The 16,413-nt window shown below is 55.9% G+C and overlaps 1 protein-coding gene across 1 annotated transcript; it reads right to left on the reverse strand.

Annotated features, from left to right (window-relative positions):
• Nucleotides 1-476: 476 nt before the first annotated feature.
• Nucleotides 477-16,081, reverse strand: PLPP7 (phospholipid phosphatase 7 (inactive)). The gene is made up of 2 exons (XM_043916572.1): nucleotides 15,170-16,081; nucleotides 477-1,771 (listed from the first exon to the last, which is right to left on the reverse strand). Exons 1-2 carry the CDS (start codon nucleotides 15,618-15,620, stop codon nucleotides 1,407-1,409), a joined length of 816 nt encoding a protein of 271 aa, XP_043772507.1. The 5' UTR covers nucleotides 15,621-16,081; the 3' UTR covers nucleotides 477-1,406.
• Between the last annotated feature and the right edge of the window lie 332 nt (nucleotides 16,082-16,413).

The following is a 16,413-nucleotide window of genomic DNA, read 5'->3' on the forward strand; positions in this document are numbered from 1 at the left end:
ACCTCCGGAACTGAGAGACAGCATGCTACGGTGGTTTTAAGCTGCCCGCCCGTGGCTCTTCCGTAACAGCAGCCAGGACAGGAACCCAGGGTCGGTCGGCACTGATGTCTACCTCCTCCTGCCTCCCCTGTCTTGGTACCGACCACGTCCTTGGGGGCAGGGTCCTGGCCAGCGGGGGGTGAGGGGGTCTTGGCCCCCAGGGGAGATCTCCATTGGCACCATGGTGGGGGCTTCCCAAACTGATCAGAACCAGGCCCCGGAGCAGAGTGGCCAGCGCAGGGCCTGGGGATGGAGGGAGCCCTAGCAGAGACCTCAGGGAAAAGGGCAACCCGGCCCTAGGAGCCCACTGCTCCCTGCCCACCTGACCCTGCGGCCTGACTGCGGTAAAGGAGTCGGCTCCTACCCCCAAGTTACCAGGGACTCTCCCACCTGGGAACTTGCATCAGAGAAGGAAAAACACCCACACAGGCGAGATGTCTGCATGTCATCTGTATTGTCACGTGAATTGCACATCCGGCACGGCTGACCTGGACACGACCTATTAGGTCACACGGAGTCCGGCCCCTGGGGGCCAAAGCAGCACTGCCCAAGGCTTTCCGCAGGCAGTGGCCCGGACACCTGGTCTCCCCGGGCTCTGGGGCCTGGCACCAGGAGAGGCCAGCTCACGCCTCAGGCCCTTCTGCTCCTGGGCAGCGTCTCCCCAAATGCCCCTGGAGCAACACGGTTCCTTGGAGGGTTGCTAGCTGTTCCATGAAAAAAGGGTTCTGTGGTCAAATAAGTTTAGGAAACATGGATCAAACAAGGTTTGACAAGAAGCTTTTCTGCAGGACTTGTCAGAGCCTTTATGATAGTCCCGGACCCTGTGGATGTCCAGTGTGTATGCAGCATTGCCCAAATTTGTTTGACCACAAGGCCGTTTTTCTTCCCAAGGCGTCTTGCAGGCTGGTGTCCGATGGGGCACCCTTTGGAAAGCGCTGCCCTAAGTAAGCTGTCGGTGACCGTTAATGGCAATGGCACCTGTGTTGGGCGGTGGGCTGTGGGTATTTCATCGGGCGTTGTGCTGTGGTGAGGTGGGCACAGCCAGGAACTCAATGGTTGTGGTGATGAATGGAGAAGACGAGACTTGGCCCCCCACGTGGTTCTGGTCTGGTACCCTCCATAGCAGAAGCCCAGCAGGGCTGTCCCCATGGCTGGGCCCCAGCCCATCTACAGAGGGACTCAGAGTCTGATTAAGGGGGCAGGGGGTGCCCCGCACGGTGGGAGGGATGGGACGATCACTGGCAGGCCCACTGGACATCACCAGCCTCCAACCAAGATGGGGGTGAGGGGATGAGCTGGGGCGGCCCGGTTCCCCCCTCCCCTGTCAGCCACGTGTCCTCCGACGGGCCACCCCGCGGACGGGCAGCTCACCAGGCGGAGATGAGCATCTGGCAGGTGTTGGAGGACATCCACACCAGCTCGACCAGGCGGAACTGGAAGTAGCCGATGGCGAAGCCAGAGAGGACGTCGGTGATGTGGTGGCGGCCGATCATGACCCGCGACAGCCCCACGCACAGGGCCCAGAGCACCAGCAGGACGCGCAGGGGCACCGCCAGCACCAGGTGGCTGAGGAAGAACTTGGACACCATGGCCGCGCGGCTGGCGTGCCCGGCGGGGAAGGCGTACACGTCCATGGTGAGGTAGTCCAGGAGGCTGGGGCTTGACTCGAACGGGCCGCGCCGCTTGATGAGCTTCTGCACGCCGGCCACCGTCATGATGTCCAGGAGCAGGGCTGCGGGCGGGAGAGAGGGGGTCCCCAGGTCGTCAGCACCACACTTTCCCTCCCTCCTCATTGGGGCCACTCGGACCTCCCAGCAAGATTCCCACCTTGGGGCCTTCGCCTGTGGCTGTTCCCTCTCCCGGGAACATACTTCCCTGGGATGTGGCGGTGGTGGTTTAGTCCCTAAGTCATGTCTGACACTTGCTACCCCGTGGGCTGTAGCCCGCCAGGCTCCTCTGTCCATGGGATTCTCCAGGCAAGCATACCAGGGTGGGTGCCATGCCCTCCTCCAGGGGATCTTCCCGACCCAAGGATCAAACCCGCGTCTCCTGCATCTCCTGCATTGGCAGGTGGGCTCTTTCCCACTGAGCCACTAGCGAAGCCCTCCCTGGGATGTTCGGACAGGTAAAGGTGCTGAATGAGAGAGTGGTGAGCAGAGGTCTCGTGGGCCACTGCAGGCACCTTGGAGAATCTCATCCTGACCAAAGGGGCCTTGGGCTGCTGGTGTTTCCCAAAGAACTTCACTGATGTCCCCTCCAGTCCCAAGAACAGGATGTCACCATACCCATCTTTTCTAAGTCGAAGTGAGATTCATGTGTACAATTGCTTCCCTGGTGGCTTGAACTTTAAAGAATCCCCTTACATTGCAGGAGACCTGGGTTCAATCCCTGGGTTGGGAAGATCCCCTGGAGGAGGAAACGACAACCCACTGCAGTATTCCTGCCTGGAGAATCCCACAGACAGAAGAGCCTGGTAGGCTACCACAAAGAGTTGGACACAACTGAGCAACTAACAGTACATATACACCATGGAATATTACTCAGCCGTTAAAAAGAATTCATTTGAATCAGTCCTAATGAGATGGATGAAACTGGAGCCCATTATACAGAGTGAAGTAAGCCAGAAAGATAAAGAACATTACAACATACTAACACATATATATGGAATCTAGAAAGATGGTAACGATAACCCTATATGCAAAACAGAAAAAGAAATACAGAACGGACTTTTGAACTCTGTGGGAGAAGGTGAGGGTGGGATGTTTCAAAAGAACAGCATGTATACTATCTATGGTGAAACAGATCACCAGCCCAGGTGGGATGCATGAGACAAGTGCTCGGGCCTGGTGCACTGGGAAGACCCAGAGGAATCGGGTGGAGAGGGAGGTGGGAGGGGGGATCAGGATGGGGAATACGTGTAAATCTATGGCTGATTCTTATCAGTGTATGACAAAACCCACTGAAATGTTGTGAAGTAATTAGCCTCCAACTAATAAAAAAACAAAACAAAAAAAAACTATTAATACAATTAACCATTTTTAAGGGTAGAGTTCAGCAGCGTGTAGTGGGTTTGCAATGTTGGGCAAACACCACCTCTATCGAGTTCCAAAACGTTTTCATCACCCAAAAGGAAACCCAGTCCCCATCGAGCCATTGGTCCCCATGCTCCCTCCCCCAGCCTCTGGCAACCCCTGATTTGCCTTCTGCTCTGTGGATTCACCTGTTCCCTACATTTCATACAAATGGAATTGTACATGTGCAACCTTTCGGGTCTGGCTTCTTTCTCGTACCATAATGTTTTTGAGGCCCATTCATGTTGCAGCAGGCATCAGAACTTCTACTCCTTTTTATGACTGCCTATTAGTCCCTTCTCTGTACCTGCCACAATTTTTTTAATCTATTCATCTGTTGGTGGCAACTGGGTGGTCTGCCCCTTTTGGCTGTGGTGAGTAATGCGGCTATGAACATTTGTGGACGAGGATTGGTTGAGAACCTGTTTGCAGTTCTTTGGGGGCACATTCCTATGGGTGGAATTGCTCCATCATGCAGTGAAATGAAAGTTGCTCAGTCGTGTCTAACTCTTTACGATCCCATGGACTACACAGTCCGTGGAATTCTCCAGGCCAGAATACTGGAGTGGGTAGCCTTTCCCTTCCCCAGGGGATCTTCCCAACCCGGGGATCGAACCCAGGTCTCCCGCATTGCAGGGAGATTCTTTACCAGTTGAGCCATCAGGGAAGCCCGCAATCATGCAGGAACGATGTGTAACTTTCCAAGAAGCCACCAAACTGTTTCCCACGGCAGCGGAGCCCTGTTGCCCTCATGTTACAGGGACAAGACGGAGCCCTGGAGGTTGAGCATCCTACTCTGCTCCTCTTTCTGTCTGGATGTTCCCTTTCCCCTCCCGCTGACTTCCTCTCCATCATCCTAAGGCCTCACCACGCTGGGTGCTGCGTTAAGCAGCTCCGCATGAGCTCTCATTCCCTCCCTCACATCATCCCTTCATGGAGGCGGGGCCAAGGCGTGTCTGTTTTGTTCACTGGCTTCTGTCCAGCATCAGACACAGAAGGGCAGGTCTCCACATGTTAGCTGAGTCCTGGCCTGGGGCAGAGTGGTGGGCTCTTTCCCATTTGGGGAGCCTTGGGGGAGACGCGAATCTCTGTCCATTCGGCCCCCACCAGCACCCCGCTGTGTGGCCTTGGAGAGGGTGCTCTGCTTCTCTGGGCCCTTAGCCGAAGGCCCCAAGCCAAGGCCCTGGTTTCACCCAGGCAGCCAAGGTGGGGGCTCACAAGTGTCCCAGAGACCTGGGTTTGAGTCCCAACCTTGGAGCCTGCTGTGACCTTGGGCAAGTCACCTAACTTCTCTCACCTCTAAGACAAAATCACAACTACCTGGCCTCCAGAGGAGGTGAGGCGCGGTGCCTGCAGGGTGACTGACTGTCCTGGGTGTGCTTGGGACAGAAGGGCTTGGGGGACATAAGAGGTTCAGGGCTCAAACAGGGATGTCCCAGTGGACCGGACGAGGTGGTCCCCCCCAGTGTCTGGCACACAGGGAGGGCCAGAGAAGGGTGGAAGATTAGTATCAAACGACAGATCAGAGCAGCCTGGTATTGTGGCTTTCCTGGAAAATTTACAGGAGATACCGAAAGTGTTGCCCTGCAATTGTTCTTGTTCAGAAACGGGAAAAAAAATCTTTGGGAAAAAAATGACAGAGTTGATGTTCACTGTAGAAAACTTACAAAACAGGAGAGAAAATAAATTTTAAATCGCCAGTAATTCTGCCACCCAGAGGTAGCCACCATCCCGGAACCTTCTCTCCACCTACAGAGCATTGATTTAATAAAAGCTGTAACATGCTCCACACACAGTTCTGTAACCTGCTTTTGAAACTGGCCCAGCTGCAGCGTCTGGGGTGCCCCGGGGTATTTATCTGGCGGTCCCTGGGCTGGACTAACACGGTGCTCCCTGGGCAGAGCAGGACTCCTTTTTTCCTGCCCTCTGTAGGGTTGCTGCTTGCAGTCTGGGCTCTTGGTTGGGGATTTGAAGCCCTGGCCTCCCCGGGGCCTGCCCCTCTCCTTAGCCACAGGGCCAGCTGATGTCTGCCCATCCCGGACCACCCAGGGAGGGGGCAGATGCACGAAGTGGTGGATGCAGAGGCTGCTGGTCCATGGTGGGGGGAGGAGCCTAATGGAGGGAGCCCACCTTGTTGCATGCCCCGCCCCCTCCACACCGTGTTCCCATGGCAACTTGTTCCCAGGCGCTCAGACCTTCCAGCATGCAGGCTGCTAACCCAGGTCGAGGCTGGCAGCATCTGGAGCCCACAGGATATGGGGGCCACAGTCCCAGCAGGACATAGGGGACCAAAAGGGCAGGTGGAAGTTGGAGGAAGGTGGTGGCATCTGACCCCCGGGACCCTGAGCCCAACGGAGCAGCGGGGGGACGAGGCCAGGCTGAGAGGAGGCAGCCAGTCCTCTCCAGCCCAAAGGCCACTCCCTGACCTCATGACAGGCTGTCTCCACCTGCGGAGGAGGCAGTTCACAGGAAAGGGGTTAAACTTGCAGGTTTCAGAGTCACAGGTGGGGTTCAAGTCCCAGCTCCTCGGCTCATCAAGTGCCTTCACCTGTTGGAGCCTCAGTCTGCCCACCTGTAACAAGGGTTCTCGCAGGATGAGATGAGCTCCTAGTGCCTGCGAAGTACTTAAAACAGCCCGGTACATGCTCGGCTAGGGCACGGCTGCTCTTGTTACTCCAAAGCCCCAGCCTGGCCTGAGCCAGCCTTTCAGACCCTGGAGGCTGGGCGGTATTGAGCAGGTGCACCAGAAAAGGGCTTCCTCCTCTGAGGTCCCATCAGCGTCAAAACGATCTGGCCCAGGTTCTGAGACCCTCAGCACCTGAAGGAAGGTCACAGCGCCCTGGGCTGGTGGCTTGGGGGTGGGACTGATGTGGACCAGGATGGGGCCCCTAGACAGAACCAGACACTGGCCACTAGGAAGATGTAGGGGGTGTGAGTGCGTGTGTTAGTCGCTCAGTCGTGTCCGACTCTTTGTGAGCCCATGGACTATAGTCTGCCAGGCTCTTCTGTCCATGGAATTCTCCAGGCAAGAATACTGGAGTGGTCTGCCATTCCCTTCTCCAGGGGATCTTCCCAACCCAAGGACTGAACCCAGGTCTCCCACATAGCAGGCAGATTCTTTATAGTCTGAGCCATGTGGGCTGTCTATCTAATTAGTGACCAAGTTTCTCAGCTGAAAACCAGGGCTCAGCAAGTTGGCAAATTCTCGCTGGCATGAATCTGCTTTCCCAGATGAGTGTGAACTTCAGCAGAGGTGCCCAGAGGAAGCCTCTGGGTTCCAGGAGGAGGGGCGGGGTGCAGCATCTGCTCCTCCCCGGGCTGCCTGCGACCGGGGAGCTGGGCACAGGGTTTCAGTCTGATGTGGAGGCTGGAGGCCAGGTGGGCTTCTGCCTCGCCACCCGCCGCCCCCAGGCCAGGTGTCCCAGCTCTCCTCGAGGACTGTCGAGACCGATGGGCCAGGAATCGAGCTAGACCCACACCTTTCAAACTTTTTTTAGCAGCAAAACATTTTTTCCCAATGTAAGACAAAGCTATGATTTTTCCAGTAGTCATGTATCAGTGGGATGTGAGAGCTGAACCATAAAGAAGCCTGAGCGCCAAAAAATTGATGTTTTAGAATTGTGGTGCTGAAGGACTCTTAAGAGTCCCTTGGATTGCAAGATCAAACCAGTCAATCCCAAAGGAAATCAACCCTGAATATTCACTGGAAGGACTGATGCTGAAACTGAAGCTCCAATACTTTGGCCACCTGAGGCCAAGAGCCAACTCATTAGAAAAGACTCTGATCTGGGAAAGATTGAGGGCAGGAGGAGAAGGGGACAACAGAGGATGAGAGGGTTTAGATGGCATCACCAACTCAATGGACGCGAGGTTGAGCAAACTCTGGGAGATGGTGCGGGACAGGGAAGCTGGCGTGCTGCAGTCCAGGGTCGCAAAGAGTCCGACATGCCTGAGCATGTACAATAAGTATCCACAGAGACTCAGGATGTGAAAGGATGAGAGAAGTAGCCCCATGGCTGTCACTGGGGCCACTGGAAATGGGGGACCCTCCCCTGGCCCCCGAGAGGCTTCTGAGGCTGGCTGTGTGCCATGATTTGAAAACCCCACATCTGGGCCTTTGGAAATCTGCTATTTTCGGCTGCCTCTGTCCCTTGAGGCCACAGTGAAGTGAAAACTGCCCCTCCGCCCTGGGCCTTCGGGGTCCTTCATTCATTCTCTTGACCTGTAGGTCTTGGGTCCCACTGCTTCCTGAGTATGTGAGGCAAGGGCCAGGCCTGGGGCTGGTGAACCAGGCTGGCAGGGTGCCAGATGACGGGGCGGGGGCAGTAAGTTAGACAGGGGGCCTCTTTACAGGTGTGGTGAGCCTGCGGTCTCTCCCCCTACTATTGCTGCCGCTGCGTTTTGAGGGTTGGGTGTGGGGAGGTTGTGGGGGACGGCTCCCCAGCAGAGCCGATGGCCCTGGGGCCTCCCCGCAAGCTCCTCCCACTGCCCCCCCAGGCTGCTTGCCCCTCCCCCAGCACCATGGCCAGCCCGCTTGTGGCTGTGATTCTAACAGGTCAGCACATACCCTGGCGCCCAGAAATAGAAGCAAATGGCTCCGTCACTCAAGGCTCCGTGAATTCTGCTCACACGGCCGGTTGAGGTCCCTGACCTATATTTCTTTCTGGACCGGGAGGGAGGCAGGGCTCCCCGCCCCGTGGGGACAGGTCCGCTTGGCAGCAAGTTCAGGGGCCAGAACCGCAGCGCTGTGTGACCCGGGCTGTGGCCTAACCTCCCTGGGCCTCCGCTCACCGCCATCGGGTAGGGCAGAGGCTGGGCCCCTGGGCTCCAGGATCAGAGGCGGGCCTCAAGGTCGGCTGCTTGTGAATTTCATGACCTTGGCACAGCCCTCCCTCTGAGCTTCCTCCCTTCGTTGATAGAACCGGGGGTCATTCCAGAAGCTACTCTGAGGGTTGCCTGGTCTGCAGGGAGGGCTGGGCCCCACCAACAATCTGCACTCCCTGCCCCTCTCACCGGGCGGGTGGCTCAGATGCCCTAAATGACCTCGCAGGAAGCACAACTATTACCTGCGGTGCGGGTGCCTCAGAGGTGACAAGAACCTGCCTTGGCGCCCACTTTCTCTCCCACTCTGGTGGTGGTGGGGGCTACTGGGGTGGTCCCTCCTGGCCCCTCGAGCATGGCTGCTCCCACTGAGATGCCCACCATGGGACCAGTTCAGCAGCAGGGCAGGGCTGGCAGGGGTGGGGAAGGGGCAGCTGTGGACCCCGCAAGAAGCAAAAGACAGTGCTGACATGTCTTACTGCCTGGGGCTGGGGGGAGGGGTGCCCACTCTTCTGGCCTCTGATCCCCCATTCCATTCCCTCTAGGAACCAGGGAAACAGCCCAGTTAGCACTCTGGGGTGGTGTAAATCAGTCTAAACTTTCTGAAGGGCTTTGGATTCAGACTCAGAAGTCTCTACAGCAGGCCTCCCTTGACTCAGCCCTTCCACGGGTAGGACTGTCTCCCTGGGAAATAGTTAGGGATGTGCCCCATGATTCACGGTCAAGGATGTCCACTGCAGCATCCTTTGTGATGCTGAAAACCCCGCACCAACCCGATGCCCTTGAGTCGGAGACAGATGGGCCAGACTGCGGCCAAGTCTAGACGACAGAGCGCTCTGGGGCCGCTGCGAATGATAAAGCAGATGTGTATTTATAGCCACGGAAGGACAGCTCTGGGGTTTAAGTGGAAAAGGCCAATGACCACACCGGATTTACAGTAGGATAATGCTGTTTTTGTAAAATTAAGATGTAAATGTGTCTATACGTGGTGAAAAAAGTCTGGAAGGCACCACGCTAAATGTTAACTGTGCTTCTCAGTGGGTGGAAGGATGAGGCTCATTTTTGTTGTCTTTCTGTAATTCAGCATTAACATTTTTTTTTTCTGATCGTGAAGGGGCATGACTTGTGCGCGTTTTTAAAAAGTTGTTTTTACAAAAGGACAAATACTGCATGATTCCACTTTCATGAGGTCCTTAGGACAGGCAGATTCATAGAGAAGGTAGATTAGAGAATGCTAGGGGGCTGGGGAGTTAGTGCTTAATGGGTGCAGAGTTTCAGCTGGGGAAGATGAAAGAAATTTAGGAGATGGGTGGTGGGCATGGTTGTACAACTTAATGCCACTGAAACTGGACACTTAAAAATGGTTAAAATGGCAAATTTTATGTCATGTGTATTTTAGTTATTTTAAAAACCAGTGCACTGTTCTAGAAGAACACAGCTCTGAGGAGGTGGGCAGTGAGCAGAGAGGTTGATGGAAGGGAAACCCTGAGAGGAGGCAGAAACACTCCAGGCGTTTGGCACTGGGACCTCTGCTCCGTAAGTGTGAGCAGTGTGTGTGTGTGGGTGTGTGTGTGTATTTACACATGGCATCTCTCCTGACCATGGCGGCCCTGCCTTCAGCCAGACACCCTGCCCCAGCCCTCGGTGCCCAGGGTTGGGGGGCTGACATGAGTGTCCCGGTCTGTCCCTAACTCCCCTTGGCCGGCATGACTCTAAGCGAGTTCTAAAACTTTTCAGGTTTCCATAATTCTCACCTGAAGAACCCAGATATTAAAGCGGCTTGATTCATCTCAGAAGACCGTCTGGGTGCAAGGAAAGCAAAATTGTGGTATAGATAGAAGTCTAAAGGCACCAGGCTTGGCTGGGGCGGTGGGATGACATAGAAGAGGACCCCCCCAGTGGCTCCCCTCCCTACAAGGGGGCCCTGACCCTGTCTGGGGGTGGCCAGAGGCCAACTGGAGGGACCTTTTCACAGAGCCGTGCTGAGATGATGAGACGTGAAGCTGCAGGAAGGCTGGAGAATGTTCTCCCTCTGCGGAACTGAGCTGGCATCTCTAGACGGAGTGCTCCCGATAGTGAGGGTTTGGGATCAGTCTAAATATCCATCAACTAGGCACAGGCTATGCAAGCCTTGTGGAGGGCTTGTCACCTAAGCTGTCCCCCAGAGCAGGGGTTTGGGGGCCGGTGGTCGGGGAGCTGACAGAACAGATTATTTGGGGGGTGGGTGAGCAGGGACTGCATGGGGGGAGGGGATGCTGTGAGATGCTTGTGGGGAGTTGGCCGGTGAGTGATGCTAGGCTGAGGGAGTTGGTTCTGGTTTCTGAACCCCTCCTGCTTGATGTGAAGGGATTCAGGGGGGCCCAGATGGGAGGTATGTGGCCCAGCAGGCCTGAAAGGGCCGTGAGAATGAGGCCAAGCTGGGGAAACACGGCAGGAGGTCATTTTAGAACCAAAGAGAAACATCCAGAGGCCCATGACCTAAACCGTAGCAACGGTTATTCCTGGGGAAGGGCCTTAAGGGAGACACTCATTTTTTTTTTTTTAATTAAAAAAATTTTTTTTGGCCTCAAGGCATGCAGAATCTTGGTTCCATGACCAGGGATTGAACCTTCACCCCCTGCACTGGAAGCTTGGAGGATTAACCACTGGACCACCAAGGAATTCCTCCCTTGCTTTGTCATCTGTCCTGGTTTGAATTCTCCTTATCGTAAGGATATATAATGAAAAGCTGCTCAACGCCACTTATCACCAAGGAAGCACAAATCAAAACCACCATGAGACACCACTTTTCACACCCATTAAAACGGCTATTATTAAAAAAAAAAAAAGTGTTGGCCAAGAACACTTGTGGAGAAATTGGAGCTTTTGTGCACAGGTGGCAGGAATGTAAAACGGTATTTCTACTGTGGAAAACAGCCTGGGGGTTCCTCAAAAATTAAACCTAGGGTTGCCATTTGTTCCAGCAATTCTTTCCTGGGTGTACACCCAAAAGAAGTGAAAGCATGGACATGTACAGATATTTGTACCCGCGTGTTCAGAGCAGCATTATTCACAGTAGCCAGAAGCTAGAAGCAACCCAAGGGTCCACTAACAGATGTTGGATAAACAACACATGGTCCATCCACACCATGGAGTATCACTCAGCCTTAAAAAAGGAGATGCTGACATCTACCACAGTATGGATGCACCCTGAGGACAGGATACTAAGGGAAATAAGTCAGACACAAAAGACAGATTCTGTATGGTGCCACCGACACGGGGTCCCGAGATGAAGCAGATTCACAGAAACAGAAAGTGTAGGTGCTGGGTGCTGTGGGGAGGGGCAGTGGGGAGTTAGTGTTTCATGGACATAGAGGTTCAGTTTGGGAAGACCGTCAAGTTCTGGAGATGACAGTGGTGGTTGCTCAACAATGTGAAGTACTGAATGTTGCTGTTTAGTCACTAAGTCTTGTCTGACTCCTTCGTGACTCTGTGGACTGTAGCCCCGCCGGGCTCCTCTGTCCATGGGATTTCCCAGGCAAGAATACTGGAGTGGGTTGCCATCTCCTTCCGCCGGGGATCTTCCCAACCCAGGGATGGAACCCAAGTCCTCTGCATTGGCAGGTGGATTCTTTACCACTGAGCCTCCTGGGAAGCCTGTACTGCATACTAGTGTACACTTAAAGAATGGCTGGATGGTAAGTTCTAGGTTATGTCTATTTTACCACAATAAAAAATGACATAGAAAAAAAGGAACATATAGTTTTCATAATCAGGGACATTTCAATAAGGATTATTTTATAGATCATGAAAATAAGACATGGAAACCATTTCCTACTGAAGGTGGGCCCAGGGGGAAACCAGGATGGGTCTGGTGAACGGGAATGGCTCTGGTCCCCTATCACCTGCCCCCTTTGGGATCATCAAGCCAGGAGTTGCAGAGAGAGGACAAAGGGGGGAATCAGGTCATGTCACAGGTGCCTAGAGCTTGGAGGGGACCTGGATCGGCCCTGGACCTGGGACTTCTTTTGACGATGGCAGTGGTGATGAGGGTGCTAATGCTCACTGCCGTCCACAAGCATTAACTGGCATGGGTATGTGCCATGTGTAATTCTTCAGGGAAGTACCCCAGCAACCCATTAGACAGATGAGAAAAATGAGGCTCAGAGAGGCCAAGTCACTTGCCCCAGTTCCCACAGCAGGGCCGGGATGTTCCCACCCAGGTCCGGCCAACTCTGGAGCCAAGCCCGTGCCAGCTGCTAAGACCCGCTTCTGGCTTTGAGGCTTCCAGAGTCTGTGAAACACATCACAGCCCCCAACAAGGGAGGCGGATTTTGGGGAGCAGAAGGGAGGACTTCCTCCCAGCCCAGCTGGGATTCTTCCGGGTCCAATGGCTGGAGCTCCATTTCTCAAGGCTCCCGAGCTTTCCTCTTTGGAGCTGAGGAGAGCCCAGGTCCCAACAGTACCATGGAGGCTCTGCCCTCAGGATTCTGCTGGATGCCTGGTTCTCAGAGTAGGCAGGCAGGACCGGGCTGGGCCCCTCATCCCTCTGGGCCCTGCAGTGTCCACGTCCACCTGCCACCCACTGTGCCTGCTCCTCTTGAATCCCCACCACAGCCCTGATGCCTCATGTACAGATGAAGAAACTGAGGCTCAGCGATGGGAACTGACTTGACCAGAGTGAGTAAGGGTCAGAATGAGGACCAGGACAAGTCCATTCCAACCTCAGATCTCCAGGGTTGAAAGCCCCTGCCCCCATGCCCAGGGCCCCAAAGACTAAAGAATAGACCGATCTGTGCAGTTTGTGCCCCAAAGATGGTCTGTCATCCCTGGGTGGAAGGCAGTGTGGGCAGCCCCTTTTGGTGGGTCAGGTCAGAGCTGTGGGATCAACCTACCTTGGTTATTTGCTGCTTTCCTGGGCCCACACCCCCACCAAGAATGCAGGCCCACAGACCACCCCGCCTGCTCTGAGCAGTTTCTCTGGGCCGGGCTCTTTTTTCCTCCGTGGTCTTGGTACCTGGATACACCAGCAAAGGTGCTGGTAAAAGGGAGACCTCTCTGCAGGTATCTCCTCAATGTGGACTGGTCTGCTCGACCTGCAGGCCAAAAGTGAGCGGGAAGGCGAGGGGTTTGCAGCCTAGAGGACTTGTCTTGGTTCCTGGTCTACCACTTACAGATAAGTGGGGTTGGACAAATCCCTCGACTCCTCTGAGCCTCAGTTAACTCATCTGTGTAGTGGGTATATTGAAATTTACATTATACGATCATTAAAAAGACTTTAACATCATGAAATACAAGACATTCATGGCATAGTACTTGGTACCTAAGTGACGCTCACTAAATGATGTTTTTAAAAACTGAGAAACAACTGTCCTTCTTGTTCAAGAAGGGAGATTTCTCGAATCCTGCTCTCTGTCCTATGAAACAAACAACTTTGTGTCCACAGAATCTGGTTGCTGGTAAAAGCCAGAAGCCTTGTCCTGACCAGCCAGAGTTGTGTCAGTTCCAGTCCTGGCTCCATCACTAACTAGCCGCATGGTCGAGGGCAAAGCGTCTCGGTGTGCCTCAGTTTCCCCTCTTTAAGTGGGGAGCATAGCAGCTTCTCCCTGGGGGTTGTGGTGAGGATGACATGTGATGATGTGGTTTATGAAAAACCGGGCACATAGTAAGTGTTGAATAAATCACCAACACAGCTTCACCACTTCCAATATCACACATGGACGGACCGTGCGGACGGGTCTAGGGAGCCGGGTTGAGAGAGAGGCTCAAGGACAGTTTCCCACACCCGTCCTTGGACACCAGGCAACCTGACTGCACCCCTCCTTCCCAGTTTTCTTGAGTCACTGCTCTGTCTGAGTCTTCAACGGGCACTAGATGACGAGACCACAGTTCTGCACTGTCCCCCAAAGCCCCCCGGCCTGGCACCTGGGCCACGGTGCTCTGTCCCTCCATCCCAAGCCCAGGGCCTTCCGGGTGCCTGGAAAGAGCACAGGCCTGGATGTCAGGCAGGACTTGGTGCAAATCTCAAGTTCTGAAGTCTTGGCCAGGTTGCTTTATTTACAGGAGCTCCAGTTTCCTCATCTGTGAAGTGGGAATGGTAAGGGCAGAAGCCACGTTGTGACTGTTTATTTGGGAATAACAGCAAGTAACGTGGATCATTTAGGAACAAGAACAAGAAAACACTGATGTACCAGACCCGGCATCTCCTGCACGAACATCTGCTACTTCGCCCTCCCCACATCCCACCAGCAGCACACCCCAGATGCTCTGAGACCCGAGCGGGAAGACTCACAGTTACTGTAACTTCTCCTGGATGGCAGTTCTCAGGGGTCCAACCCACACCCCTTCAGTACCGGGACCCCTTGTCAGTGTTGGCTTGGCCTGAGCCATGCCCCCCCCCACCCCCCGACTTGTGTCCCAAATGGTGGCTGTGCTGAGAAGGGCCCGGAGGTCAACACGGCCCAGCTTGGAGGGTGGCGGCAGAGGGGCCCAAGCACCTGGGGGATCTGGAGGCGCCTGGAGGGTGGGCCAGACGGGGGCTGGGCATCACCTCCTGGGTAGAGGGGAGGGCCTGCCTTCCACATAGGCCCACGTGGCACCTGGCACGGGGCAGTGCTCGACCGAAAGACGCTGGTGGCAAAGACTTTGCAAACAAACCAGAGCTCCCCAGGTCCTCTCCTCCAGCGACTCCCCGAGGGAAGGGGCAGGTAAGCACTCCAGGAGGTCCTGAGCGGGTGGGAGCCCCAGACTGGACCCCTGCACCCCCCAGGGATCCCAGGGGGCTTTCAGGTTCCCTGAGTCAAGCAGGGTGATGGGGGAGGGTGGGCAGCTCCCAACTGCTGCCTGCAAGCAGCCTAGGAACTCAAGGACCAGTCCAAGGGACAGGAGTGACATGGTTAGACACCCCACTCCAGGGCACCCGCCAGACTCCTGGACATGTCCCTCCAGGCCTCCAGCACCCCTTCCAAGTTGCTTCTGGGGCAGCAATGTGCTTTGCCCAGGGCAGGCCTCTTCCTCAGAAGTTCCTGCTGGGGCTCTGCATTCTCAAGGCCCCCACCTTGCAGTCTGGACATCCTCAGCTCCCTCTTTCCCCGAGCTGGAGGCTTGCCTGTTTCTGGGGCACCCTTCCTGCTAACCTCATTAGACTGTTCTTGTTGGTTTCTGAGGGGCCCCGCTAGCCCGGGCATGGGTGGGGTGGGTTTGGCTCCCTCCCCGAGGCCTGGCAGGGTGGGTGGTGGACGATGGGCGGGCGCACTCACCCAGAAGCAGGTTCATGAGCACCTCCTGGCCGGCCAGAGTGCTGCTCTTCACCAGGCAGAGGATGGTGCCCCCGATCCAGGGGACGCCGTGGCCCGTGATGCCAATGAGCTTGACCATGGAGCGGGCACTGGCCCAGGATGCGGCCCGGCCGGCGCATACCCCCAGGCGCTTGGACATGCAGATGTCAATGGCCAGCAGGGAGTTGAAGGCGATGCCCTTGAAGGAGGGGTTCAGCTGCATGCAGTCCTCCTCGGGCAGCTGCTGGGACTGGCGCCGCTCGCGGGCCCCGTCCCCAGGGGCTGGGGGCTGCGGCGAGGGGCCCGAGGCCTTCCTGCCCGAGCTTCGGGGCTCCGGGGCCCCCTTGGGGGGCTGATTCAGGGACAGGAACTCGGCCCGGTTGAGGACGTTGCTGCGGTCCCGGGCCCGGGCCCGGCTCTGGGAGGCGGGCATGGCTGACGATCGCCCGCCGAGGGCCGCTACCAGCCTGGCTGCGAGGCCCTTCTCCCCTGAAGACGGGAGCGCCCGGAACCGCCCCTGCTCTCTGCCTCCCTGCCGGCTCCTCGGCAGCTGTTAAATATAGAGAGCAGGCCTGCACATGGCTGTTTACCTCCGGCTGCCACCGGGCTCCTGGGGAATGTCAGTGCCAGCCGGGCAGCCAATCGAGCCCCCCAGTGCCGGCCAGCGCCAATGGAGCCACGGGGAGGCGTCCACAGCTGGGGCCTGGATGCCTTGGGCCTGGGCTATTTAAATCTCCCAATGGCTCGCTCTGGGGGCGACCTGGGGGACTCTGGGAAATGTAGTCCTCCTACAGGTCTGGCCTCGGCTGTGCCCCGAGCCAGAGGCCCAGAGGTGGGCCCCTGACTCACCCCTGCTTTGACCAGCTTCCCTCTGAGCAGCCCAGAGCCCGGGGAGCCAGGCCCACCTGCCCCACTGGCCTGGACGGCTTGGATCTGGTCCCATGGACCAGACAGCGGAGCCCAGGCCAGAGGCTTCTTCGGGCACCTGATGGGGTGGATGACGTCACTGAAAGCGTCATTCTGGGTCCACTGGGGGCGGGGCTGAGCCCAGCCCCTCCCCTCCGTGCTAGCATTTCATTAAACTGGCAGGCTGTTTTGACATTTTTCAATTAGTCTTGTATTTGGCTTCAGCGCAGGACTGTTCAATCTGTAAGACTTGATTTCCATTGGAGGGAGGGGTAATGAATTGGTTGGTAATGGATCTGCCCCTTGGAGGTGGCCTCTGC

This window comes from Cervus elaphus, chromosome 11 (genome assembly GCF_910594005.1).
Source record: "Cervus elaphus chromosome 11, mCerEla1.1, whole genome shotgun sequence".
Taxonomy (NCBI): domain Eukaryota; kingdom Metazoa; phylum Chordata; class Mammalia; order Artiodactyla; family Cervidae; genus Cervus; species Cervus elaphus.